General features: G+C 48.7%; 1 protein-coding gene across 1 annotated transcript in view; it reads right to left on the bottom strand.

The window, feature by feature from the left end:
* The window catches only part of IGF2R (insulin like growth factor 2 receptor), a 102,402-nt gene extending 77,900 nt beyond the window's left edge, over window positions 1–24,502 (bottom strand). The window contains exons 1-2 of the mRNA XM_027551976.1: window positions 24,149–24,502; window positions 5,420–5,559 (exon numbers count right to left, since the gene is read on the bottom strand). Coding sequence (XP_027407777.1) covers window positions 5,420–5,559; window positions 24,149–24,321 — 313 coding nt within the window. The 5' untranslated portion in view covers window positions 24,322–24,502. The remainder of the gene's footprint in view (window positions 1–5,419; window positions 5,560–24,148) is intronic.
* Between the last annotated feature and the right edge of the window lie 1,348 nt (window positions 24,503–25,850).

Genomic DNA, 25,850 nt, shown 5'->3' with positions numbered 1-25,850 from the left:
CCGCCAGACCAAACCGCACTTGCCGAGCCCGCCAGGCAGTGGCGGGTCCACCCGATCGCGGTCTCCAGGCCGGGGCCGCCAGACCGCGCCGGGTCCGCCAGACCACGCGCTGGGCCCTCCAGACAGCGCTCTCCAGGCCGGGCTCTCCAGGCCGCGCTCGCCCGGGCCCGCCAGACCAGGCCACGTTCACCCGGACCCACCAGACCCGGCCACACGCTACCGGCCAGGCCCCGCGAGGTCCTCCCGACCCTGCACGCCAGGGCTCCCGCCAGGCCACGCTCGCCCGAGCCCGTCAGACCCAGCCACGCTCTGCAGCCCGGGCCGCGCCGGGTCCTCTCGACCCTGCGCGCCAGGGCGCCCGTCCGGCAGCGCTCGCCCGCGCCCGCCAGCCCCAGCCACGCGCCGCCGGCCAGGCCACGCCGGGTCCTGCAGACCCTGCGCGCTCGGCCGCGCTCACCAGAGTCCGCCCGACCAGGCCGCGTGCCAGGCCGGCCGGGCCTCGCCTGCCGCCCTCGGCGCTCGCGGCCGAGCCCGGCCGAGCTCGCAACCCGACCTCGCTGAGGCTGCTCGGCCTGGCGACCGCGCCTCCGCCGGCGGCCACGGGGCCCAGCCTGCGGGCGCCGAGCCTTCTCAGCACCTTGCTCAGGGCCTGCCAGCCGGGCCGCTAGCCCTCTGCGACGTGCTCCGGCCAGGCCGCCCCCTCGCGGAACACGCCCCGCTCTGTTGTATCGTGTCTTTCGACGTGTACCGTTTCGCGTGTTCTTCGCCAAAAAGAGAACCCCCTGCCCAGCTCTCGCCTCCGCCTCCTGCCTCACCTTTCCGCTCCTCTTTCTATGAACACTCCGCAAGAGATTTCTACTCTGGCTCCTGCCCGCTCAGACCCTCCCTGCCTCTAGCCTTGACCACCCCCACCACCCTCCCGCCGCCCCCTAACCCCGGAGCCAGGTAATTCGCTGCTTTCAGTTTCAAGTCTTTGCTCAAATGTCACTTTCTCAGCAACACCCACCCTGCTGAATATTCCTGAACACACACTCCCAAGGCCCCCTGGCACTCCCGCCTTTCCCGTCTTTTCTACAGCATTCATCACAGTCTTAATATCCCACTTAGCCACTGTCTTTCTTTCTTGTGTGCCTCCTTCTCCACTAGAATGTAAGCTCCGTGAGAAAAGGGGTTTTTGTCCGTTTTGGTGACTGATTCATTCAAATATTTGTTACAAATCAATAAATGAGTATTAAGTGTTAGCTGTTTTTAAAAAAAAAAAAATTTATACATATATATGTTATGATTTAACCAAGTAAATCAGAATATACTACAATGTACTGAACTATCCCATGGTTAGGCTGTTTCAGCATATTTGCCACAATTTTCAATGCTACGGGGAATTTTTTTTGTACAAAAGTCTATGTACAACAGACGTTACAGGAATCTAAGTTTTTAAATGTAACAGATAATTCTAGACTATCAGGAGACTCTAAATGAGATAAAAATATGAGTTACACCTAGAAGGCAACCAGGTATCACCAGGTATCATCTTATGTATCTAACAGAGTTATATCTTTTTTGAAAATGAAAGATACAAGGCACAAGAAGAAATGGTATTTTCACATGTTAAGAGACATGAAAGTAAATCTAGTGATCAACCTGGATTGCTGCTGTAGACTTCTGTGAATGCACACAGGGATCATTAGGTATAACCTTAAGTTAGGAGTCAGTCTGCTTGGAGTAAATGAAGTCACGTGACCAGCGACTGCAGCTGAATTTCACACTCTGTGCTACCCCCAGGTCACCTATAAGAAGCCAGTCAGAATCCCAGGCTTTGGTGGTGAGTAACCTCACTTAACAGTGGGTCTGTTACCTTGGTGAAAGGGGCTATAATAGCCTTCATGAAGTGCATACATAATTTTCAACCTCCAGAAAGATTAATTAAATGAAAATCATGGTATTAATATTAAAGCTGTTAGGAGGAATGTGAACATATTCAGTATTTTTATATACTTGTGATGTTTAATGTTACATCTAATTCAGAGGTTATAAACTAAGCAACTGATTTAGAACTGTGGCAATATTAGAACAGCTAAGAGAATTTCAAGTTTATCATATTTCTACATTTAAACTATTAAATTTATAAGAATTATTGTTAATCCTTAAACTTTTATCGTCAGATCAGATTATCTGATGTACTTTAAACAGAAATCAAATGTATAAAATGCATAAATCATTGTAAAATGTGATGAAGATGATTCAACTAGGTTGTAAATGGAACCAAATGATTGTTCACTGACCCCATAAAAATGACTGCTAAACTCTGCTAGATTTATATATGTAACAATATCACTGGCCTAAGGAAGAACTAATAGAGGATTTTTTTAATCAAAAATAATGTAATATTATTTAGACCAAAGTTGAGGTTTTAATATTTGTTTGTAAGTACAAAAACTATGGGCACTATAAAACTCACATCAACAATTTTCTTCCCACAAGGGTTAGAGACAATCATCTTCCTATAGTAATATATGAATGTGCCCGTTTCTAGGCTGCCTGCCAGCATTCCATGATTCAACCATTTAAAGTTCTGCCAATGTGACTGAAGGAAAACTAGATTTCATTATTGCTTTGATTTGCATTTATGCCTGGCTTACTAATGAAGCTGAATTGACCATCTGGATTTCTTCTTTTGTGAATTGCCTGTTCTTAGAGACTTTGCCATTTTGCTCCTGCATTGTTTTTCTTATCATTAAGAGAAATTCCTACCTCCTTCAGATTATATTTCTATTTTACTAGGTTTCCCCCACAATGTTCTATTGTCTTTTTACTTTTAATCTTAATCCATAATCTCTGTAACACAATACAAAGGAGATGTCTAGTATTGCTTCCTAGGAGATATATAGCTTAATTATATCCAAATTTCAGGTTATACATTCAGTTCTCATGTGTTTGGATCTGTTGCTAAACTAGCTCTTCTCTCTGATCTGTTGGGAGCGCCAGTCTTTGCGGCTATTTTCCAAAATCCACGTTTGTCTTCCCTTTCTAGCAAATTGGTGTTAGCGTCCAGCGGTCCTCTAAGAGCCAGGAGTTCAGGTTACCCACCATAGCTCCCGTACTAGCGCTGTAACTGTCTGATGGGACACTGTGATCGCAGAGCAAGAAGCCAAGCAAGTCCACAGGCTCCGCAGCTGGCCTGTCAGCATTCAAATCCACAACCACACAACCTCTGGCGAGCTGCTTATCCATGCAGTGTTTCAGCTTTCTCCCTTATAAAATGAGGGAAATGAGATCATCTACTCCAGAAGTTGATGAATGAATTAAATGAGATACTTTTTACTTAGAACACCTGGCATGTAAGTGCACACCAAGTTTAGTGATTAGCTATAAAACTAAATTTTCAAGAACAAATTTAGTTATTTCGACTGTATAACACAGATGAGCAAAATGAGATCTGATTCAAGACGACCTGTGCTCGTGTTAACGTCGCTCTCGCTCGCTCACACCCGTGTGCTTTCCTGAGTTGAAGGACAGGGCAGTAACGGCCAGTGCTGAAAGCACACGTCATCCAGCATGCCATTCTCTCCCCCGGGGGGTCTGAGGCCCCGGGAGAAGTATGTCATGTGTGTCTGGGAGTAAAACGAGATTAGAAACAGCTGTTTTATATCATTGTCAACCGGTAACAACTCATCTTTTTTAACTCTCCCTTTCAACCAACCTCTCCTAGTCCACCAGGCCCAGCTTTCTAAAAACACATTTTATCAGATCACCTCCCCCAATTACCGTCACAAAGAATTTATAACGGATCCACTATCTGCCCCAGAAAAGACCAACTCTCCTGCCTGGGCTTCCAAAGCCTATCTAACTTGGTCATTCTCAAATTTTGTGCCAACTTCACAAATCCTCCTGCTAGTGACTTGTGTGTGTCTGGTACGTTACACTGCTCTGCACTGCCACAAACCAGAAGCACACTTTCACTAGCCAAAAATACTATAGCCCATGCTATAGTAAAATCAAGAGGAAAACTACTTTTCCTCTTCCTGAAAACCTAAGTAACACCAGCCAGCAGGCCCACTTGGGGCCTCTCTCCCTGAACTGTTCAAGAACTGTTCAAATTAAGAAACTGATGATCTCATTTGCACTCTTTTTTTTTTTAATTTGGCTGCCCTGGGTCTTAATTGTAGCATGCAAACTTGCCTCTTTGCTGAGGCATGCAGGCTCTAGTTTCCTGGCCAGGGGATTGAACCCAGGACCCCTGCATTGGGAGTGAGGACTCTTAACCACTGGACCACCAGGGAAGTCCCACAAATGTTTTAGGTATATCACAAAATAGTAAAATTTGGCCCAGGAGTTCAGAACGAGCTGGTGCTTTCTCAGATCTCTATCCTGGGCCCCAAATCCCTCTGACCACTGTTCCCGGTCTAGACTGTCTCCATGTCGGGGGAGAGGGAAGCCAGGCAGACACTGGAGCTGGACCAGCAGACCTCCCAGACCTCACTCTTCTTTTTCTAAACATTACTTTCTAAAAAGCCCTTTCAAGTGTGCTTAGGAATTTGCGTTCAAGATGACAGATGGAGCTACCAAAGGAACCCGCCCCTCCCAACTCCAAAACCGAGTCTCCTCTCCCTGGCGCCACACCATCATCACCAGTCATATGCCGTGTCCACTTCGCCCCAACCCACACCGTCAGACCTCACCCCTGAATACGCCCGGGTCGCAGGTCACCACGGACACCCATGCCACCACCCCCGAGGATGACACCTCCTGCTTTCACATCCGCCCCACGTCTCTTTACACATCTGCCCCTTTCATGCTCCATGTAATGTGGCAGGGCCATCAACCATGTGGATCCATTATCCTCCCAAAGGAAAGGGATCTCGACCGAAAAAAAAAAAAAAAAACCCACCACCAGGGCCGCTGGGCAAATGAAATGAGCCCTAGGAAAGAGGTCTGTGCTTCTTCCTCTGGGAGGAAGCCCTTAGGACCATTTAATTTTTAGGGGGACCATCTATGACCCCACGTGAATAAATACTGCCTGAGACTCAAACCACCACAGCAGAAAGCAGAAAGATACAAGCGGGAAGGGAGTTGGGCGCCAGAGGAAATGGGGGGGAAAGAGAGAGAAAAGGAAAGACAGAGTTTAAGAAAAAAACGGGAGAAGGCAGAGCCATATAGGAAACATCCTCCTGTAGCAATAAACACAAAGGCGCGTCAATCTTCGTAACGACTGACTGCACGGCATCCTCTGGACGGGAGGAACCTAACGCTGTCTCAGGGCAGACATTTACATTGCTACCACTTTGAACTCCTATAAAACATAAACTACATATTATGGATTATCAGCTTATATAGTTAAATAGACAGCTTACATACATAGAGTCATTTTTGCAAAATCAGGATCCCGCACGTGTAGGAAGCTAATGGCAGTTTTACTTACCCACAGAATGAAAGCTGTCTGTCTTCAAGTCATGCATACAGACAGCACTTGATGGTCCACACTGGGCAACACCCATATTTCCACAGATGTTGATTTTATAAAGCATGTTATTTTTGGTATCCACTGCTTCCCATGTATAACTAGAAAGGAAGAAAAGCAATTTGTCACTGTCACTGATCTGCCAATAATTAAACTTCTCTCTAGTTTCATATTCAAGCCACTTTCAAGCTTAAGACTTCCATAACCTAGAAGATACACTTTCATTAGCCAAAAATACTAAAGTCAAACTATGTTAAGTTGAATAGAAGCCAGGGCAGAAACCACTAAATACCACCTCGATCTGGTTCAATCCGCTCTGAAGCAGCCTCAAGACTCCCTAAGCATTAAAATACTTAAAATTCTACCATTAATTTAAGAATACCAACTCAGATATTTAAGTAATTGCTCAAGAATTATGTTGAGTTTTAAGGCAGTGACCTTTCCAATCACCGTGGAATGCTGCAAAGCCAAATGTTTGTTTTTAATTTTGTTTATCTTATTTAAAAACTAGTTACGGCATGTGAGATAGTTCTGGTTCTGGTTTTACCTTTAATAGTTCAGACCCGAAGTGACAAGATGAAGCTGTGCCATCAGGCAACAGATCCAAAATCAGACAAAATTAACTTTTGATTGATTCACTACATGAAGTATTTTATATGCATTGTAACTTGCTGTTCAAACCTCTGGCAAAGTAGATACTGAGTAACTGTTCATGAACCGATCTGCATACTTGGGACAAAATACAGCTGACCCTTGAACAACATGGATTTGAACTGCACGGGTCCTCTTATACAGCAATTTTTTTCATGAAGTACTGTACTGCCATATACCTAACGACACAAGCCATGGTTGGCTGAACACACAGATGCAAACTGTGGATGCAGAGCGTGAACTATAAAGCTGGATGGGGATTTTCAGGAGGGGTGGGGACGGCAGGGTGGGGTGTCATTCAAGGGTCAACGATAATGTCTGCCAGTTCTCTCGTAAGGATTCTCAATTCTCCACTCTTCCCAGGGAGAATGCTGTGTCAATTTTGTAAAAATTTCCTCAAGAAGGGTAGATAGGAAACGAGAGCAAATAAAAAGTTCCTCACAAAACGCAAAAGGTACATGAATGCAACGGTACTGTCGAAAGGACAGGAGATAAATCAGAATTCCTATCCTGGAACTGTGGAGGAACCGGGTATGAGACCTTGAGGTTGCTAAGCCTGGAAACCACAAGTATGTGTCAGGAGCTTACCGTGGGCAGCACCAGCTTGATGGGAAAATACAGCCCCCATAGGACCAGTCCACATTTCGGGCTCCCCTTTCACTGGGTGTCAGAGCGCTGACTCGGCACAAACCCCAGGCAAAACACCCTTCCTTGCCCACAGGCAGTCTCCCCAAGAGCCCCGTCCAGCAATGAGGAACCCCAACAGGAAGGTTACTGGCAGACAAGGAGCCAAGTGTGCTCCTGAACCCAGATCTGGGGACCGATCAACGCCATCTGCCAGGAAACCAAGGACCTGGGCACATGTCAGCACTCAGACAGGGCTGTGAATGCTCCGCTGGGAGTTCTGACAGTCACTGAACTTCAAGAAACCTGAAAAACAGGCTGGAGTGCTTTGGCAAGCGCCGGCCTTGGGATGACACTGGACTCAGATGCAGTTACCACTATAAACTCAGCCTTCCTACCAGTAACACCTTTTACCTCCCCAAGCCCAGAGCTCCACGGCCCAAGAAAATGACCCAAGTAATACCAGGCGCCAGCAAGTCATCTATCCAGGCCTGTTTCTTTTGACCTTCATAACCTTTCTTCATTCGCTTCACAAATAAGTCTTAAGTACTTAGTGAGGAGTACAGAAATGATCAAGCAATGATCATTCCGAAAACGCCCTGCCCTCTTGGAGTGTATATTCCAGGGGAGGACAAAAAATAAACAGGTAAGCGAACACACAGGAGAATTCCACCTTGTAACACAAAAGAGTAACAAAGTAACAGAAATGTGATTGGAATCCAGAAGAGTAATTGAGATAAAACTCAGGCTAAGACTTGAATGACAAAATGCACAACCCAGAGGAAGACCTGGTGGGAAGGATATCCCAGCAGACTGACCAGTCATTCCGAGGTCCTGTGGCAGGAATAAACAGCACACGGATGGAAGGGAAGGAAGGGCCCTGTGGTTGGAGCAAGGTGGAGAGAGCAAGCAGCAGATGAGATCCAGGAGATGGGAACACCGGGTCACAGAGATTAAAGAAAGCAGTTTTGATTCTGAACTTGAAGCAAAAACAGGCTGCTCAAAGATCCACACTACGGATTTTTCCTTAAAATTTTAAGCTAGTGTTTTTATGTGCAGAGTATTAGTAGACTTTTCTATTAAATACAGTTAAATTAAGGCAAATCGTGAATCTCTTACTCAGGGCCCCTAAGTTTTTCCAGGATAGCAGACACCAAATTTAAAGCACTGGCATCATGAAAACGTTCCACAACACGAGAGGTGTGTGAAGGTATTTTAGAATGAGTGAACTGGTAGCAATCAACTCGAAAGAAATGCACATGGTGACTGAAAACACTATGCTTTTCTTAAAACAGAAACCCACTGCCATTTTTGCAGAGGTGATAGTTAAATAAGACAGATGTAAGCAGCATGTGTGAGTGGAGCAGAAAAGAGAGGAGAGAGCAAATGGGGTGGGGGGGGTGCTGTCCTGACGATCTGGCAATCAGAGTTCCTAGAAAGACGCTGCCCGAGTCAATCGTATTTCTTTTCTCTACTTGTATTTCATATTTGCGTTCTGTCAAGCTTCATCAAAATGATAAGTGGTTATGGGAGTAAGGGGGGAGGGTGCCGTGAAAGTACTCGAGTGCCGGGTGTCTTCGAGGGTTTGCCTGAACCACCAACACGAGGCAGTAACTCACAAACCTAAACTGCAGCTCTTGGGTGAAGAGTCCTCAGTCAGCGCTTGAGAGGGTCCGATTCCAACAGACACGTCTCTGCTTTAAAACAGACACACACACCCAGCGCCTCGTCGTTAGGAGCTCAGCAATGATTGTTCAGTTGAAATCATCAATCTGAAAACTCACGAAGCATATTCCAAAACCTACAGCGTCAACTTCTGTGCCCCTCAGTTAGATTAAATTATCATCCTTAATAAACACGTTTTAAAGATGATTTCCCTAAATGTGAAAGTCAAATAAATATCCGTTAGCACTTGAGAGAACTACGCGTTTGGCACTAGATAATCCTAGCCTCCTTGCCAAGATTGAAAGGCAAACTACCAGAATGGCCGAGGCCGAAATCATTCTTTAAATTTATGCTGAAGTTTTAAAGCACTCTGATCGTATTTGAGAATGAGAGAATGGCTTCAGAAACAATAAAAGTACATAGACTAAATAAAATTTAATGAAATGTTAGAGGAATATTAATATTTCGTCCAAAAGTTTTCCACTAGAAAATTCTCTACATGAGGTGAACACGTACAGCCAAAATGAGGAAACACAACGGTAAGATTTATTTAAGAGCCAAGCAACTGAGACCATTCAGCTGAGATTCCCAGAAAAGTCTATACACTAAGCTTTTGGGGCTTACATAAATAAAGAAGGGGAAAAAAAAAAACTAACAGGAAAAAATGAGTCTAACGTGTCAGACCAAAGAGAAAAATGAGCTATAATATTAAAATTTTAAACTTTTAGCGGGGAACAAACCATGGAAGAAAATATCTCCAAGTTGGGTGGAAATGTAGTCTTTATTCAGACACACACACACACACACACACACACACACACACACACACACACACACGCATGTTTGAAATATATTTGCTTTACAAGCATGGACTAGCATGCAGATGGTGTAAAAGCCCAGTGGGCATCTTCACAGAACTCTTGACTCTCCTATCAGGCCAAGACTTCTATGAGACACCGTGGTTCTAAGCTGTCCCCCCCCTCTCATCTGTGAGAAACAGGACGCGAGGAGATGGAGCAGAACCCCAGGAAGTGCCTGGTCTTTGGGAACCAGCACCCAGAGGCCCCGCCCACTTCGGGGTCTTACAATCAGTTCCAATTCTTCGAGGAGACAGCCTAACCTCAGTTAGCAGCGCTCTTCTGGACACAAAACCACCTGGACAAGAATCCTGGCTTCGAAAAGTAGCACACGCAAGCAAAATCTTTGCCATGCTACCTCTTTCTCCAGAGTATGAAACATCATCAGCCAATGTCCCCCTCCCGCTCTTGAAAACTCCCAAGTTCACTTCGAGGCAAACCTGGCAATTAGACACACAGGTCTGCACACAATGCCCTCTGGACCGCATGGGCTGGCCCCTGCTGTTATCCTCAGCTCTGACACCAACTCTCCTGGCATTTCCCACCACCCACTGGTAGATCTTATGTGCCTGGTATCTCCCACTGCCCCATGACTCAGGACAGGAGTGTCCTCCATCCCAGAATGACACAGGGACATATACATGGACAGAATCAACATATGCTGGCAGGCTGGGAAGGAAACCGGCCAGTGGACCCCGGGTCCTGATGTCTGTACAGCAGGCCGCCCAGGCACTGTACACGGTTACTCAACCCTCTCTAATTCCTCCACTTTACAGCCAGACTCCATGGCTCAGAGATATGAAACCCCCTATTCAACGTCACACAGCTATGAAATGACAACGCCAGGCACAAGCCCAGGTCCATCCCAGCCCCAAGGGCAAATACTCACACTAAGATCAACTGCCTCATTTATCTGAAATTTTTTTTAAGTTTTTTTTTTTTTTAACTTTTCAGAAGATATTTACTTTTAAGTACAACAGTGAAGGTAGCAAAGCATTCCAGGAGACTGTAGGAGCTTCAGTCTTGTCGCAATAGGTGCCCCTGAAATGGCAGACCCCAAGTGCTGATTTCCAGAGTGAGTGAATGCACCTGAGTGTGGCCCCTGGGGAGAAGCTGTTGGTGAAGACTTCTGTGAAGATTCAGGCCACTCCACACCATGCTGATCAAAAAAAACACTTTTCTGAGCTCACTGTTAGTTGCTCAGTCGTGTCCAGCTCTTTGCGAACCCCATGGACTGCAGCCCTATGGACTGTAGCCTGCCAGGGACCTCTGTCCACGGGATTCTCCAGGCAGGAATACTAGAGAAGGTAGCCTTTCCCTTCTCCAGGGAATCTCAAACCTGGGTCTCAAACTGAATTCTGTGGCTGATAGGCCCTGGGGGTGGACGATTCATCTCATCAGATAAACTGAGGACACAGGCTGTGGTCCCTCAGTTCAAGAAAGCTTGAGACCATCTGCCCTTGACCGTGATCCCACGGCCTCTGCCGAAACCACCTTGGACGACAGACAGCAGTCAGCCTGCGTCTGTTCCGAGGCCCGGAGGTTCCATTTTAATCTAATTTGGTTTACATTTCATAATATCCTGAAAAGTGCTGGCACACAACCAATTAGAAGATCACCAGTTAGAAGGAAGCACACAACGAGCAGACCGTCAACCAACGGAGACGGCAAGGCGTTCCTACCTTCCCGATACTGTCTCCGGCAAATGCCACACTGAGAGCCCGACCCGGTCAAAACAGGACCGAATCGGAGGCAGCAAGGAAAAAGCCAATCTAACTGGCCATCACAACTGCCTGGAGATCAGAAAGGTTCACAAAGAGAAACAGAGAGCCATCTCTACCAACGTGGTGCCAACGTCCGTGCGAAAGAGAGAAAGCAAAAGAAAAAGCCAGACGGCCACAACTGGACAACTCCTCTCAGCTATTTGACACTGGTGTCTTAACAGGACACCTCTCAAGCTTTCGTACACATCACCACTGAATACCTGCAGAAGTGTAACACTCTGCAAATACAATGTGGTGGTTCTTTCTAATTCTTAAAACAGCTAACATCCAAACTGAAGTCTAGGACTTCCCTGATAATGCTGTGGATAAAAATCCGCCTGCCAAGGCAGGAGAAGTGAGTTCAATCCCTAGTCCGGGAAGATTCCACATGCTGAGGAGCAGCAACTACACCCATGAGCTGCAACTCCTGAAGCCTCTGCCTCTAGAGCCCACGCTCCGCCACAAGAGAAGCCTCCGCAATGAGCAGCCCCAGCTCACGGCAACTGGAGAAAAACCTGCTCAAAGCAACCAAGACCCAGCAGAGCCAAAACTAGGTAAAATTTTTAAAAAATAGATAAAACAAAGTACATACAGTTTAATTATAAAATGTTTGGAATGCCCAACACCTTAAAGGAAAAAAAACAAACAAACAAATCTCAGAAAACTGAGTCCCTTCCCCTCTAACACAAAGGAGCTCCATGAACCTTCATTCTGTCCATGTTCTTTAGAGATCTTAGTTCCCCCACTCCCACAAGTCCTGGGGTTATGGTAATAATGGTCATGTGGCCATGAGACATTTGATGACTGGCCTACAATCATCAGTATATAAAGCAGATGAGAAGTACAATGGAACCAGCAGTAAAATTAATAAGCACGTGTGAATCTATAATTTGGTTTCCTTAAAAGAAAAAGTTGGTGGTATACAAGTAAATTCACATAACATGGTCACTGCCTAGAGAACTGTTTTTTTTAAATCTAGAGTGAGCAGCCAATACCAAATCTGGGGGACGAGGGGAATGCAAAGTCTTTCCAACCTGAACAGCAAAAAAAAAAGATTTCTCTGCTTCTGGCCTACATCCAAGGGCTCTAACGAAACACTCAGGGAACATTTGGCTCACCACTGCCTCTTATCATTATCAGAGAGTTTCTCAGCTCATCCCTCCAGACCACCGACCCTCAAAAATCTGGAACGTTCTCCTAAAATAGCAAAGGGGGAGGATGGTGGGGAGAGGGGAGGGGTGGCAGGGGGAAAGGAAGGCAGGGTTTCCAAACGCACATTTGCAGCAGAAATGTCAAGAGCATAATGTAACCCCTGTTGTCAATAACCCTCTGCTTCCGACACGACGAGAGAAGAATCTGATTTGGCACAAGGAATAAGCACCCTGATCTGCAGGCGCAGGGGGACACAAGAGTTTGATAGAGCATCGTGGCCAAAACTTATATAGGAAGTACTTCACTTCCTATTCTAACAAACCCACAAAGCTGTGGATAAAGATATGAGGCCAGCAAAAAAAAAAAAAAAGGCAAGGAAATGCCAGACATTAATTTCTGGTTTTCCCTGTAGTGACACAGGGTCTGGGAGCAGGAAGCCAGTGGTCTGGAGAGCGATCACGCTGGAGGAGAGACTCCGGTCGGCGTGAAAGTGGAGGCGCCAGGGGGTCGGCAGGCACGGCTCTAACGCCAGCACCCTGAGTGTCTGGGAGAGGTCCCGAGAAGCCAAGGCAAGCCACGAGGTGCCAAGGGGATGGGTAAGGCGCCCACACCCGTGGGCCTGAATCCCACCCCCCGACCCAGCCTTTCGGGACACACTTAAGCACTCAGAGCCTCACCTTCCAGTCGCCAAGAGTCATCCACCCGACAGCCACCACCAGGAAAACGAGACTGGAAACTTGGAGCTGTTGAGGGACTGTCACCTAAGCCCTCATCTGGATCACCAGCAGGACTCAAAGACAGGTTAAAAACTGAGTTGGCCTGGTTAAGTCCTTTCGAAAGAACTGTCACCTAACGACACTGCCAGGATTGAGGTGGGAGCCTGGTTTGGGGGCCAGCTCCACGGAGCTGATGAAGCTCAAGACAGAGAGTGGGGGGGAGCTCAGAACACACACCCAGACACACGCACGCCAGCTGCCTCCTGGGATCTCTCAGAACAGGACAGGCACTCGGGCCCACCCAAGCCCGCACCACGCAACCACCAGCTGCACCAGAACAAAGGCCTGATGGATCGGAAACTTGGGGAAAAGGACAGACACGCTCTTCTTCAAGGGGCTTCCAGGAACCCGGCGGCCACGGCCCTCCGCACCCGAGATCCGCCTCCAAGGGCCGGCCGGTGAGCCTGCTGCTGCACTTGCTGCATTTTTGCTCCCAGCGACTCTACGGCCCCAGGACGCAGGCCAGGGTTTCAACCCTGCTCCGTGAGGCCCCTTTTACAATCTGGGTGCTTTCTTACTTTGTTCCTCAAATGCAAAACGAAGGCTTGAATTACAGGCTGAACCTCCTCCTTAATCATCACATGGATGTCGGAATTCAACTGCCTTTAACATCAACTCGGCCCATGGCATAGAGATCAAACTTTAAGGCTCAGTCCCCTCAGAGGCCATCACCAACGTCCCCCAAACCCTCACGGACCCAGTACCCTGCCCCTGCTTCCAAAGCCACTAGGACAAGAGAAAGTCTGCCTTCCTAACTTTTTTTTTTGGCACGGGGGAGGCTATGCCAGGTTCATTGCTGTGCAGACTTTTCTCTAGTTCAGGCAAGCAGGGTTTCCTCTTTGCTGCCCTGCAAAAGTTCTCTGCTTGCAGAGCACAGGTTTTAGGGTGCTCACGCTTCAGGAGTTGCAGCTCCCAGGCTCCAGACCACAGACTCAGTAGTGATGGGGGCTTGGGCTTAGCTCCTCCTCGGCACGTGGGATCATCCTGGATCGGGGCTCGAACCCATGTCTCCTGCCTTGGGAGGTGGATTCTTTACCACAGAGCCACCAGGGAAGCCCTCATCTTCCTACTTTCCGGGCAGTCAGCTCAGCCGGTTAGTTCGGATGGTGATGGGGCCACTACCCAGGGTGAGTTCTTCACAAAGGGAGGCTGCCGCAGGAGAACAGTCTCTGCTTTGAAGATGCTGGGGTCACACGACTCAGAAACCCTACCACCCGCTGCTGGCAACAGGAAGCGCAGGGCCACGTCAGCGTCACCTTCATGCCACCTAAAAGGACTGCGGCCCCACCGGCTCCCCACCCCCGCAGGGCACTTCCTCGGAATGACCCCCACACTGTCACAACTTCCACCCACGCTCTCCAGGCGGCCCCTACTTCCCCACCCCCCACCCCCTCTGAGAACGGCAGCTCCATCCTTTCAGCTCAGTCCCTCTCCCCCCACCCCACCCCATCCCACATCCAGTCCTAGGCAGAGTCCACCAGCCCCACCTTCAAAGTCCCCAGAATCGGACCACTCTGCACCACGACCCTGGTCCAATCTGTTATAACCGCTTACCTGGTCCGGCAAAAATTCCCCTCGGGCCGTCCCCACCCGAGGTCACTCCTGGGCTCAAAATCCTCCCAGGATTCCGCCTCCCTCAGAATAAAATTCAGAGTCATTCTTCTTTTTTTTTTAATATTTTTTATTGAAATGGAGTTGACTTACAACACTGTGCCCATTTCTGCTGCATGGCAAAGGGATTCAGTTAAACACACCTACACACTCTCTTCTAGAGTCACTCTTGATGGCCTATGGGACGTGGCCCCAGCCAACCCTCTCCAAAAATTCCCGTCTCCCACCCTCTTTCTTGCTCTTGCTACACGACGGCCCCTCTGCCACTTCCCAGCCACGTCAGCCAGCATCCTGGCTGGAACACTTGATAATGTGATCCCTCTGCCTCACACACCCTTCCCTGGGTCAGATGTGCAGGTGACCCCCCTCGCTTCCTAAAAAAAAGCAAAAGTCCCCCCCACAGACAGGCCTGCGGACCCAGCACCCTCCAACAGCCCCGCCCCATACACCTCTCCCTAGGCTCGCTCACTCACCCAAGCAGCTAACTCACCCACCTCCACCGAAGGATGGACACTCAGAAGTGCGGAGAGTGAGCCACATGGGTTTCTCGCTTTGTTTGTGGTGACACTCCTCCGGCAGATGGCAGGCGGAGGGGCCTCGGAGGACACGGAGGGGTGACTCAGCGGGGACACATCCTTGTCATTTCTAAGAAGCCACCCTTCAGCACATCCATGTTCGTGGTTTGGGGTTTCTGTTTGCAGGCTGGGGTGCTGGGGAGAGGCTTTCAGTACCAAACAAGTGTTTTAAAGATGTCTAACTGGCTTTTGACTAGAGTGAGTCACCCAGATGGCGACAAACTAACGTTACAAGTCAACATCCAGTGGCCAGTCAGCTCCTGGAAGAGCTCTTCACGTGCACACCACGTGTTTATTCCCGCACACACGTACGTGGGAAGAATTGCACATGACCCCATGGATTGTGGCCCGCCAGGCTCCTCTGTCCATGGGATTCTGTACGCAGGAATGCTGGAGTGGGCTCCCATCCCCTTAAGCACGCAGGCTCTGATTTAAAAGACCTCCCTGGCTGCCCGCCGGCAAAGGCCAGGCTTCATTGTCTCCACGTTCCTTCATCTTTCCCTACTCCCTCTACCCCAAAACAAAACTCGAATTGGTAACTTTCACGACCTCAGATTTCTTACATCTCTGAGCCCCAAAGTGAAGAGTGACACGTGCAAAATTGTACCCACCCCCTGGCCCTGCGGGGGGGAAGCCACCCTCCAGAGATTCATGGAAGGATCTTAAAGCAACAACATAAAAATCCCACCCAAGGTCTCTGGCCCATCTGAAGGGCAAGCTTCATGCTTGCAGAACTCAGAGGGGCTGGGATCTTCCCCTCCACCCACCCCAGCCATGGAGGATGCACACAGGCCGGCCCCCCGCGCTGGTTACCACGAGGACAGAAATAGGTGTGACGCACCACTCCAGGCACCTCAAAACCCCGCCTGTGGCAGCTGGTTCTTAAGTCATGCGGCACCGTGAAGCTGGCGAAGGGCTCTCACAACGCTTCCCACTGGCCTGCATTCTTGCGCCCAGTCCCCACCTACAGCAGACGCCCTGGAATCCAAGACCCACCCGCCTCCAGGGAGACGGGACTGGGCCCCTCCAGAGCACTGACGCCCGTGCAGAAGTCCTCGGGGGCTTCAGGACCTTCTACCAAAAAACAAAATCTGGAGGCTCTGCACTCCCCCGCTTCCCCGGGGTGGTGGACTAATGTGGCCACCACAGGAAGGAGGACAATGCCAAAAAAAAGGCAGGAAAGGGCCCGGGGCCACCCGACATATGGCACCTGGCACCCACCCCAACCCCACACCTCCTATCAGCAAGCTCCTCCTTGTGTAAGCAAACTCGAGCTGGGCTTTCTGCTACTTGGGAGCTGGAGGAATCCTGAAGAATGGAGCCTCAGAACCGCAGAAGCCTGGATGCAAACTAGACCCTGAGAATCACACAGCCCCGTGGTTTTAAAACTTTAAATGATGGAAACACTTCTTTCTCAAAAGAACTTTCCCATGGAGTGCCAATGTATAGGATGGATGAAGAAGAAACGCCCTCGTGTTGAGGCAAAAAGCCCCTGGACACTAAGAGAACCAGGGAGGTGCAGAGGAACCAGCTAAAAATATCACTGACCTGGCGCACAGAGCCCTAACTTGCAGAAAAAAGCAATCACCGCCACCACCACCATTTATGACCACAAAGGGTAGCTAGGCACGTAGACACACTCTGGTTCTCACACCACCCTAAAAACGTGATTTGCACCCTGATTTGACACAGAAGAAAATCAAAATCTCAGCAGGTCAGTTAACTGGCCCGTGAGGCTTTCCAACTAGTAAAGAGGAGAAAGAGTCCACATTCGAAAGCAGGACAGTGACTTCCAAAACTCCACTCCCAGCCCTCCTGAGGAAGAAACTGAGATGCAGAGGAAAGAGGTGACTGGCCACCGCCAACTCAGAAATCCAGCTCTGCGGACTCCAGCTACAGGCAGAACACACTGTCCTCTGCCAGCGGCCGTCAACGAGGGCCCAGCAGCTGTCTCCGAGCAGGAACAGGGCTGGGAGTGATGTTTAGGAGGACGGAAAAGCACCTAAGACCAGCCACAGGGACACACCAGCCAGAGGAACGCCCTGCCCATCCCCCCGCCTCCCCCCAGCAACTTGCAGCCAAGCTTCAACAACTGCTCCCAGCTCCATCCTGCACAGCTGCGCAAAAAGAGGCCACAAGCGTCCCAGCGGAGGCTCGATGCAAAGAGCACAATCAAGAGGCACCAGCCGTCGCAAGGGCACCCACACCATGAAAATGGGATGACAGATGCCAACAAAGACACTGGGCCCAAGGAAAGAGCAATTCATAGAGCAATCCGAGGAGCGCTTTACATCTTCCAAGGGATGAGCGAAGTCGTGGCAACCATGAAGAGGCAGCTGTGAGTATACATCAACTCTAGACCCTGCTGGAATGTTTCTAAGAAACAGAAAAAAGTTGAAGAGCTTACAAACAACAGGAGAACTGCTAGGCTGGGAAAGAGGACAGAGCCATTCTTCTGGAGCCCTGCCCACAATGGAGGTCAGATACAAAGTATAAAGAACAAACCCAGCAGGACAGAGTACGCGCTATGATAAAGCGAGGCTAAACAGCACAATAAGGAAACTTTGACCCAAAGAAAGAACCTTTTTTTCCCAAACACACAGAACACGCAACTCAAGGAGGTTCTAGGCCACAATTTCACATTTTTACTGCCCACATGAGGGGACAACTCTATTTACCTAGAGAATGAAAAATTTTTAAAAACTGGTGGATCCAAGAAGTTCAAATAGCATTTTGGGGTCCAAGAAGAAAATATTTAGAACTGAAGGATGAAAAATCTATGTATCAAAACCCATAAGTAGCATAGTACTCAGACAAAGAAACCCACAGCTTTAAATTCATAGTTTAGTCACTCAAGCTGATTTAAAAGATCTAAGCTTTCAATTTAAATTAGGGAAAAAAAGAGGATAAATAACAAAATCCTAGTGTACAGCACAGGAAACTATTATAGTTAATATCCTGTGATAAACCAAATGGAAAAGAAGATGAAAAAGAACATGCAGGTATAACTGAATCACCTTTTGTGCAGCAGAAATTAACATAATATTGTAAATCAACTCTAATGCACTAAAAGAAATTTAAGAAAAAAAAATTTTTAAGAAAAATTAGAAAAAATTTTTAAAGAAATTTTTTAAAGTTAACAACAGAGAACATAAATAAAATAAAAAATTAATGGTGACAAAGATGGTAAAATAAATACTAGTTGTTTTGAAAAGACTAAAAAGACTAGAAAAATCTTTAGTAAACCTAATTAGCAGGAAAAATATATAAATTAACATCAGGAATTTTTTACATTTACCTACAGATTCAAAAGGTATTTCCAAAAGCATAAGAGTCAATGCTACGTATTTATATGTGAATTCATAATTAAAATGACAATTTCCTAGAAAAATACAGATTATCAAAACTTGCTCAAGAAAAAGTATAGAATCTGAGTAAACAGACAAAACTGAAGCAGTAACCAAAACTCCTCCTCCACTACGTTCTACCTCCACAGAGGCACAGGCCCAGACAGTTTTACCACTGAGTTCTACTAAAATTTAAGGAACAGAAATTGTCCATCCTATGCAAAAACTATTCCATATCATACAATATACTAAAAACTAACTGGCTCTTCCCACAAAGCAAAACATTCTTGATACTGAACTCATCCAAGAATAATACAGCAAAGAAAGCTGCAGCCTGAACTCACTTAAAAACTCAGTCGCAAGCTTCCTACATAAAACATCAGGAAATGCGTGTGTGGGTGCTCAGTCATGTCGGACTCCTTGTTGCCCCACAGACTGTAGCCCACCAGGTTCCACTGTCCATGGAATTTTCCAGGAAAGAATACTGAGTGGGTTGCCATTTCCTTCTCCAGGGGATCTTCCTAACCCAGGGATTGAACCCACATCTCCTGCATTGGCGGACAGATTCTTTACCACTGAGCCACCTGGGAAAACGGGGTGCTCTTAACATCCCACAATGCAAAGGACAGACCCCACAACAAATATTTATTCAGGCCAAATGTCAAATGTGCTAAGGCTAAGAAACCTCAGTACAAAGATTTCATAGGCTACAAAAAGCCTGATTTAAAAAGAAAAAAAAAAAAAGGTAAACTGAAGTTCATCAAAATTAAGAAATACCTATTTTTCAAAGGACATATTAATGAAAAAAAAAAAAAAAGCAATCCAAAGACTGCGGGGAAAATACACCCAGTACAGACCTGAGGAAGGACCTGACTCCAAAAACATAAAGAACTCTTGAAACACAAAAAGATGACCCCCAAAAAGTGTGTTCAGGGATGAGGGGCAAGAGATTTTTTTGAGAATCACAACAAAAGATACTCAAGTGGTTAATAAGCACATGAAAGATGTTCAACCTCATGAGGCATCCAAATAATACAAGAAAAGATGTTCAATGTCATGAGTCAGCAGGGATGTAAAAATTAAAACCATACTGAGATACCACTACAACCCCACTAGGATGGCTAAAATTAAAAAGACTGACAAGATCAAGTGCTGACAAGGACGAAGAAACACTGGAACTCTCACACCGATGATGGAGATGCAACGTGGACAACCCCTTCAGAAGTCAGTTTGCAGCTCCCATAAAATCAACCCTCACTCCCCAGCCACTCAACAATCTCACTCCTAGGTGTCTATCCAAAAATAGAGCATATGTCCACACAAAATCTTGTACATGAATATTTACAACAGCTTTGTTTGTAACAGCCCAAAAAACTAGTAACATCTAGATTAGTCTTGGGTCAAAAAAAAAAAAAATCAAAACTTAGATTACACATTACTTAAAATTAACAAAAGAAATTCAAAAGTTTAATAAATAAAATTAGCAAAAGGGGAGCAGTGGTGGCCACCAGTTCTCTGGATCCAGTGCTGTCCAGAGGGTGGTGTCTCCAGCTCTAACCCCTCCCAGTTTTCCCCCCTACTTAAGAAATGTCGATGGATCACTTGGAGAATAAATGAGTCCTTTGTCACCTTGCCAGGATTAAAGGTGAGGAGACACCATTAACAAGAATTCAGGCCTCTGTCCCTCACTGGTCATGAGTCAGCTATGCGGAAAATACAAAGGACTCACAGGTATATCCGATCTCAGCTACCTCCACCTCCATGACCAGTGGGGTCACTGCCAAAACGGCTCCTGGCTGGGATAATAAAAAAAGGCGGAAAAAAAAAGGAGAAAAAGAACAGTATCTGCAAAGTAACGAGTTACTTTCTTCCACCAGTCCCCGTTCTGCGACCGTTGTGAATTCTCTCTTCCCAGCACAGCACAGTTATACATGCCAAGATCGAAATAAAGATGAGACACCTAAATGATTTCACTCAACCCCATCTTTTAAAACTCCCTCTGTGAAACACTGATAAAAGATACGAAGCCCAATCAGGAGTTCATTCCCTGGGATCTTGTCAGGATGATGGTCCTGACAAGAATTAAAGAATTTAAAGAATTAAAGCATGTGTCTACCCACAGTTAATAATCTTGGGCTACACACACACTTATTGTTGCAAGAAACATATACACACAAGTGGATGTGATCCAGGTTCAACATGTGGCCCAAATTAGGCATATAAGCACTGTTCCTTCGGAAAAATCGCAGGGAAAAAAATGTCTCCTTAGAGACATCAACTAAACCAACCTCAACTCCCAGCTGGCTTCATTACTCTCTTGTCCTCAATAAAAAAAAAAAAAAAAGTTGCAGCTTTTATACAGAAACAATTGGGGGAAAGCTTGTTCTAAATACACTTTAAGGTACTTAACTACTTAAATCAAGACAGCCCAAAGCATTATTTTATAACTCGTATAAACTGTTAAGCCTTCACTCATTAAGAATGTCGTTAACACCAAAATAAAGGGTAGAAAGTCACCCATTACCACGCACGTGTAGAACGGCCTTTTACAAAGTGTATCTCATACAGAAGAGGGTGAAGCTGTGGACAAGCGGAGGGCCTTCTGGTCTCTTCGGGTGACTTCGCACGGCCTCTGGCCTCTGCCCCCTGACCTCCTGTCCCCGCAGACCCTGCCCCCCAACCTCTGCACATCCCACACAGCTCAGCACTCCACGCCCCAGCCCCGCCGTGCCTGCCAGACCCACCGCGGCCAAGGTGGCCTCTGGATTCCAATGCTTTCTTTCCACCACACACCACCTCCCAAGAAACAGCCGAGGGATTAAAACCTCCAACTTCTTCCACAGCACAGGACTCGCCGGGTGCATCCATCCTCACGAAGCTTCAAAATCGCACGACTGAGGCTGTCCAAAGGACACGTGCTCAAAGTGCCGGGAGAGCAGATACACTCTGGGTGACTGGCCGTCGTCATCCCTGCTCTGCAGCACCCGGCTAAAGACGCTAAAGCTGCTGCAAGCACAGTCCCTCCTCTGCTGCCTTCATCCCTTCTGCTAACGAGCCACTTGGGGACGACCCCTGCCCACCACGCTCACCCCAAGATGGGTCTGGGCCACATGGGTGCCCTGCAGGCCTCCCTGAAACGGGTCCCAACTTCCCTCCTGTTGGTCTTAAGGGGCCATAGGTGAAAGGTACCCTCCCGGGATCTAAAAGCTAGACTTGGGAGGAGAGGCCGCTGCCCCAGAATCAACCCCCCTTTCCAGGGACCGTGAGACCTGCCTGCCAGGGTTCTCGCGGCCACCAGAAGGTGTCCAGGCACCCCAAACCTGCGAGAAGGCGGCTGCGGACTGCACCAAGCAGCAAACCACCAGGAACCGGGAGAGTCTTCCACGGAAAAACGTGTTCCTCGTTACCAGCAACCAATTTGCGGACGTTTGGAATGTGCCCCTGTGTCCGTGGGGACCGCTGCCACCGACAAGCAGCGCAAACACCAAGAGCAGAAGTCTGCTCTTCACACTCACGGTGAGGCCTGGGCAGCTATTTACGGACAGACGCCCAGGGCTGGAAGAAAAGGCCGCAGAAAACAACCTGCTTCAGGGCCACTCGGTAGAATTTTTCAAAGTGGACTTAAAGACATGATCAGCCCACATTCCCATTTAAATATGCGCTACAGTGAAGGAACTTTTAGGCAGTCTGACTTCATTCAAGAAAACAGATTTTTTTTTTTTAAACCCCTTCCCTAGAGGGGGGTAAAAATGTTTTCAGTATTTAAGCCAAGGTATGCATTTGAAACGGGAACAAACAAAACAAATTTCAAATTTCAGGGAGTGGGTCTGAAGTAGAGACTGTTAAACGCGGCTCTAGAGAAGTCTGAATGTGAAACCACAGAGCAGTAACGGGAAAGAAACGTGCTGAAGCCCACCCAGCTGCAACCCAGCTGGGGCTGCAGTCCTCAGAAGCCTGGCAAAAAGGACCTGTCTGAAGACCACAGAAGGCACATGCTAAAAAAATGCAAGTCCCCTCAGGACACTGTCAAGCACTTGCTAAGTCAGGCCCACGTGTGACCGTGAGGAGAGGCGTTTCAAGATACAACGGCCATTTCCTACTGGACCAAGAGGCCAAGTTCCATCTGGAGATGAGTTTGTGAACCACGGTCCAGGCGTGGGATGACTACCCTAAAGTAAAAGCAAGAGTCTCCTGCAGCAGCTCCAGAGTAGGGGTCTGCCCTTGAGGCCAACTTTATTAAGAAATCAATTCCAATCTGCCAGCAACCAAGACCAACACCACTAGGCCAAGCTGAGCTAATTTCTCATGGATGCATATGGTTACAGCAGCCACTACCCCAAAAACGTCCTCCTTTAAAGATCAGTCACAGCCTGACCTTGGGTCAGCGACTAGCTTTTCACTGTAACAGGGGGCTTCTATGAGTAACTATGTATCTTAGGGCAGTTAACTGGCCTACAAACTAATGTGCAGTTAACTCTCCCTCGGGCCCCCAATACCTTTCCAAAAAAGGACAAAGAATATGGGCCTTTCCGCTTCACTGTGCGTTCAGCCTCACTCTCCTCAGGGTAATAATTTCTGAAAGTTCTCAATTCAGGGGTAATAAGACCATCTCTAATGCAAAGAAGACCCCATACACCTCACCGTAAGCTCAAAATTCAGGTCCAAGTGGGCTAAACTTGGCTTCATTCTGAGAGGTGACTTGCTAGTGCCAGGGATAACTGCTGACTTGTTTGTCCACGACTCTTCCAGAACTTTTCACCCCTTTTTCACCAAGCTTTAAAAAATTAATTAAAAGCTGCATTTTCCATCATCCTAAACAGTCCAGAGAAGGTTGGTTAGAAAAATACATGGAATCGGCAGTTCTCCAACCCCGGGACTCCCGGCCATGGCAGAACACTTAACAGTCCTCACTGGGACCAACGATTATACAATCATGGTTCCCAAAGCAAAAGACTCCACTAGAATAATCCACCCGGAGACAATGACATCATGTGAACAGCGAGACAGGAAGTTCAGCTCGCAGAAGTGAAGGGTGAAGTCTCGAAAGCCAATACTGGATGACCACCCTCCATTCTCCCGATTAAAAAAAAAAAGTCAACTTCTGCAGAAAAAGCTACTTTAAAAATGGAAAACCCACATGGAGGAAATCAATCAGCAAATGAAACCAACCCCCCCCCCCCCCCGCCCGGCCAACTCCACGGCCGTTCCTACGGATGAGTCTGTCCACCTTAAGGGGCGCATCTGAAGCCCCGCTGGTAGAACTTTGGGGGAAACGTGGAGTGGGAACAAAGCGAAGCCGGGGATTCCTGCGTCCTCCCAACTTTTTCGCAGGCGCACCGCTGGGCGTGAGGGCGCCCACAGGGTGTCACCCGGCCGCTCGCACGCACGCAAACCCGCCCTGGACTTGGTGACAGCCACAAGTGGCCGGACGGCGGACCCCGGGCCAGCGCGGGCCATGCGCCCCCCACCCCCTGCCCGTGGGCACCGATCACCCCCGGGTCTCTTATCCTTCGCCGGCACGGTGGCAACTTTCCATCGGGGACGGGCAGACACAAGGAGAAGACTCGGGGACCCCGGGCCCTCCCCCGGGGGCGCCCCCTGCACCCCCATCCCGCCCGCTGCGCGCTGGGGCACCGCGACCGAAGCCCGTGCCCCGGCGAGCCACCCACCTGCACAGCTCTGGGAACTCGGCTCCCTGGGTGCCCGCGGCCCCGGGAACCCAGCCCGGCGGCAGCAGCAGCAGCAGCAGCAGCAGCTGCAGCTGCAGCAGGAGCGGGCACCGCGGCGGGCGCCCGGCGGGCGCGGGCCCCAGGTGCGAGCTCCGGCCGGCGGCCGCCTCCATCGCGCCGGGCCCGGGCTGCGCGTCCGGAGCCGGGCGAGCGGCGCGCGGCGGCCGGGGGCGGCGTCCGGGACACGGGTGTGCAGCCAGGGCGGCAGGCGGAGACGGACAGGAGCGCGAGGAGCCACGGACGAGCCGGGGGAGCTCGAGGGGCGCGCGGCTCTTCTGGGCTCGGCGGCGGCCCCGGGGCCTGTCACGTGACCGCCCCGGCCCCGCCCCCGCCCCGCCCCGCTCACGTGACAGGCTTGTTCAGGTGATCCCCGCCCGCCCGGCTCCGCCCAGGCCCGGTCACGTGAGCGCGGCCCCGCGCGCGGCCGGAAGCGGCACGTCGCGCGCGCGCGCGCAGGTGCGGGAACCCCCCCCCCCAGGCCTGCGGTGCCCCCCGCTACCCCGCGGGACCCCCCGGCTCCGTGGCTCCCCCGGGGGCGATCTCGGGAGATGGAGGTGCTGCCCAACCTGGACTCCCATGTTCCCACCCTCGACGGACAGGGAGGGGGAAAATGAGGTTTAGAACCTAAGTGCTGTAAAGGCCGCCGCGCAGCCCTGTTACCATACATTCGATCCCTTAATGAATGGGAACCCACTTTTCTTGCCCTCCGGGGGTTCGATCGCTGAGCCCTGCACCGCGGTGTTCCCACCGTTACACACCCACCAGAGCCTCTCACAAACCTGTGGCAATGTGATTTCCCAAGCGTGGGCTTCCTCCAATAAGGAAGGCAGCCCAGATATAGGAACTTGAAACATAAAGGAGGTAAAAGGGTGACTGTCGAGCGAGTGCCGCCCAGCAAAGCTTTTTAATCGCTCTAATCATGTATTTTGTTAAGCCCATAACTGTGTGAATGGCTGAGCTAGGCACAGTGAGAATAAGAAGGTGAATCTGAAAAGACATGAGCTTAAGAAGTTTACCTGATACAGAATAATCTGATTATAGAATAACCACGATGGTAACGGTTCAATTTTTTTTTTTTTTTAATATTTATTGCTTTTGCTGGACCACGTCTTCGTTGCCTCATGGAGGAGCTAGTTACCTTGTCCGGGGTGGAACCCAGGTACCCTGCATTGGATGTATGAAGTCTTAGACACGACCACCAGGGAAGTCCCCAGTTAACTGTTTTTTAATGCTTACTCCATATAAGACACTGTACTAGCAATTCCCATGCATGAATCCAGGAACCATATTCTAAATGAGGAACAGAGGCACAGAGATGTTAAGTAACTTAGGCAAAGCCACTTTGATGCAGCAAAGGAGAAATTCAAACACATACAGTAATAGCTAACGTTTATTGAGCAAGTTAATTATGTGCCAAGTATACTTCTGATGTTTTGATTTAGCTCATTTAATCTTAACACAATCCTGTAAGACAGATATTTTCATCAGATCAGTCGCTCAGTCGTGTCCGACTCTTTTCAACCCCATGAATCGCAGCACGCCAGGCCTCCCTGTCCATCACCAACTCCCGGAGTTCACTCAGACTCAAGTCTATCGAGTCAGGGATGCCATCCAGCCATCTCATCCGCTGTCGTCCCCTTCT

Source organism: Bos indicus x Bos taurus, chromosome 9 (genome assembly GCF_003369695.1).
Source record: "Bos indicus x Bos taurus breed Angus x Brahman F1 hybrid chromosome 9, Bos_hybrid_MaternalHap_v2.0, whole genome shotgun sequence".
Taxonomy (NCBI): Eukaryota; Metazoa; Chordata; class Mammalia; order Artiodactyla; family Bovidae; genus Bos; species Bos indicus x Bos taurus.
This window is presented reverse-complemented; position numbering and strand designations above follow the sequence as displayed.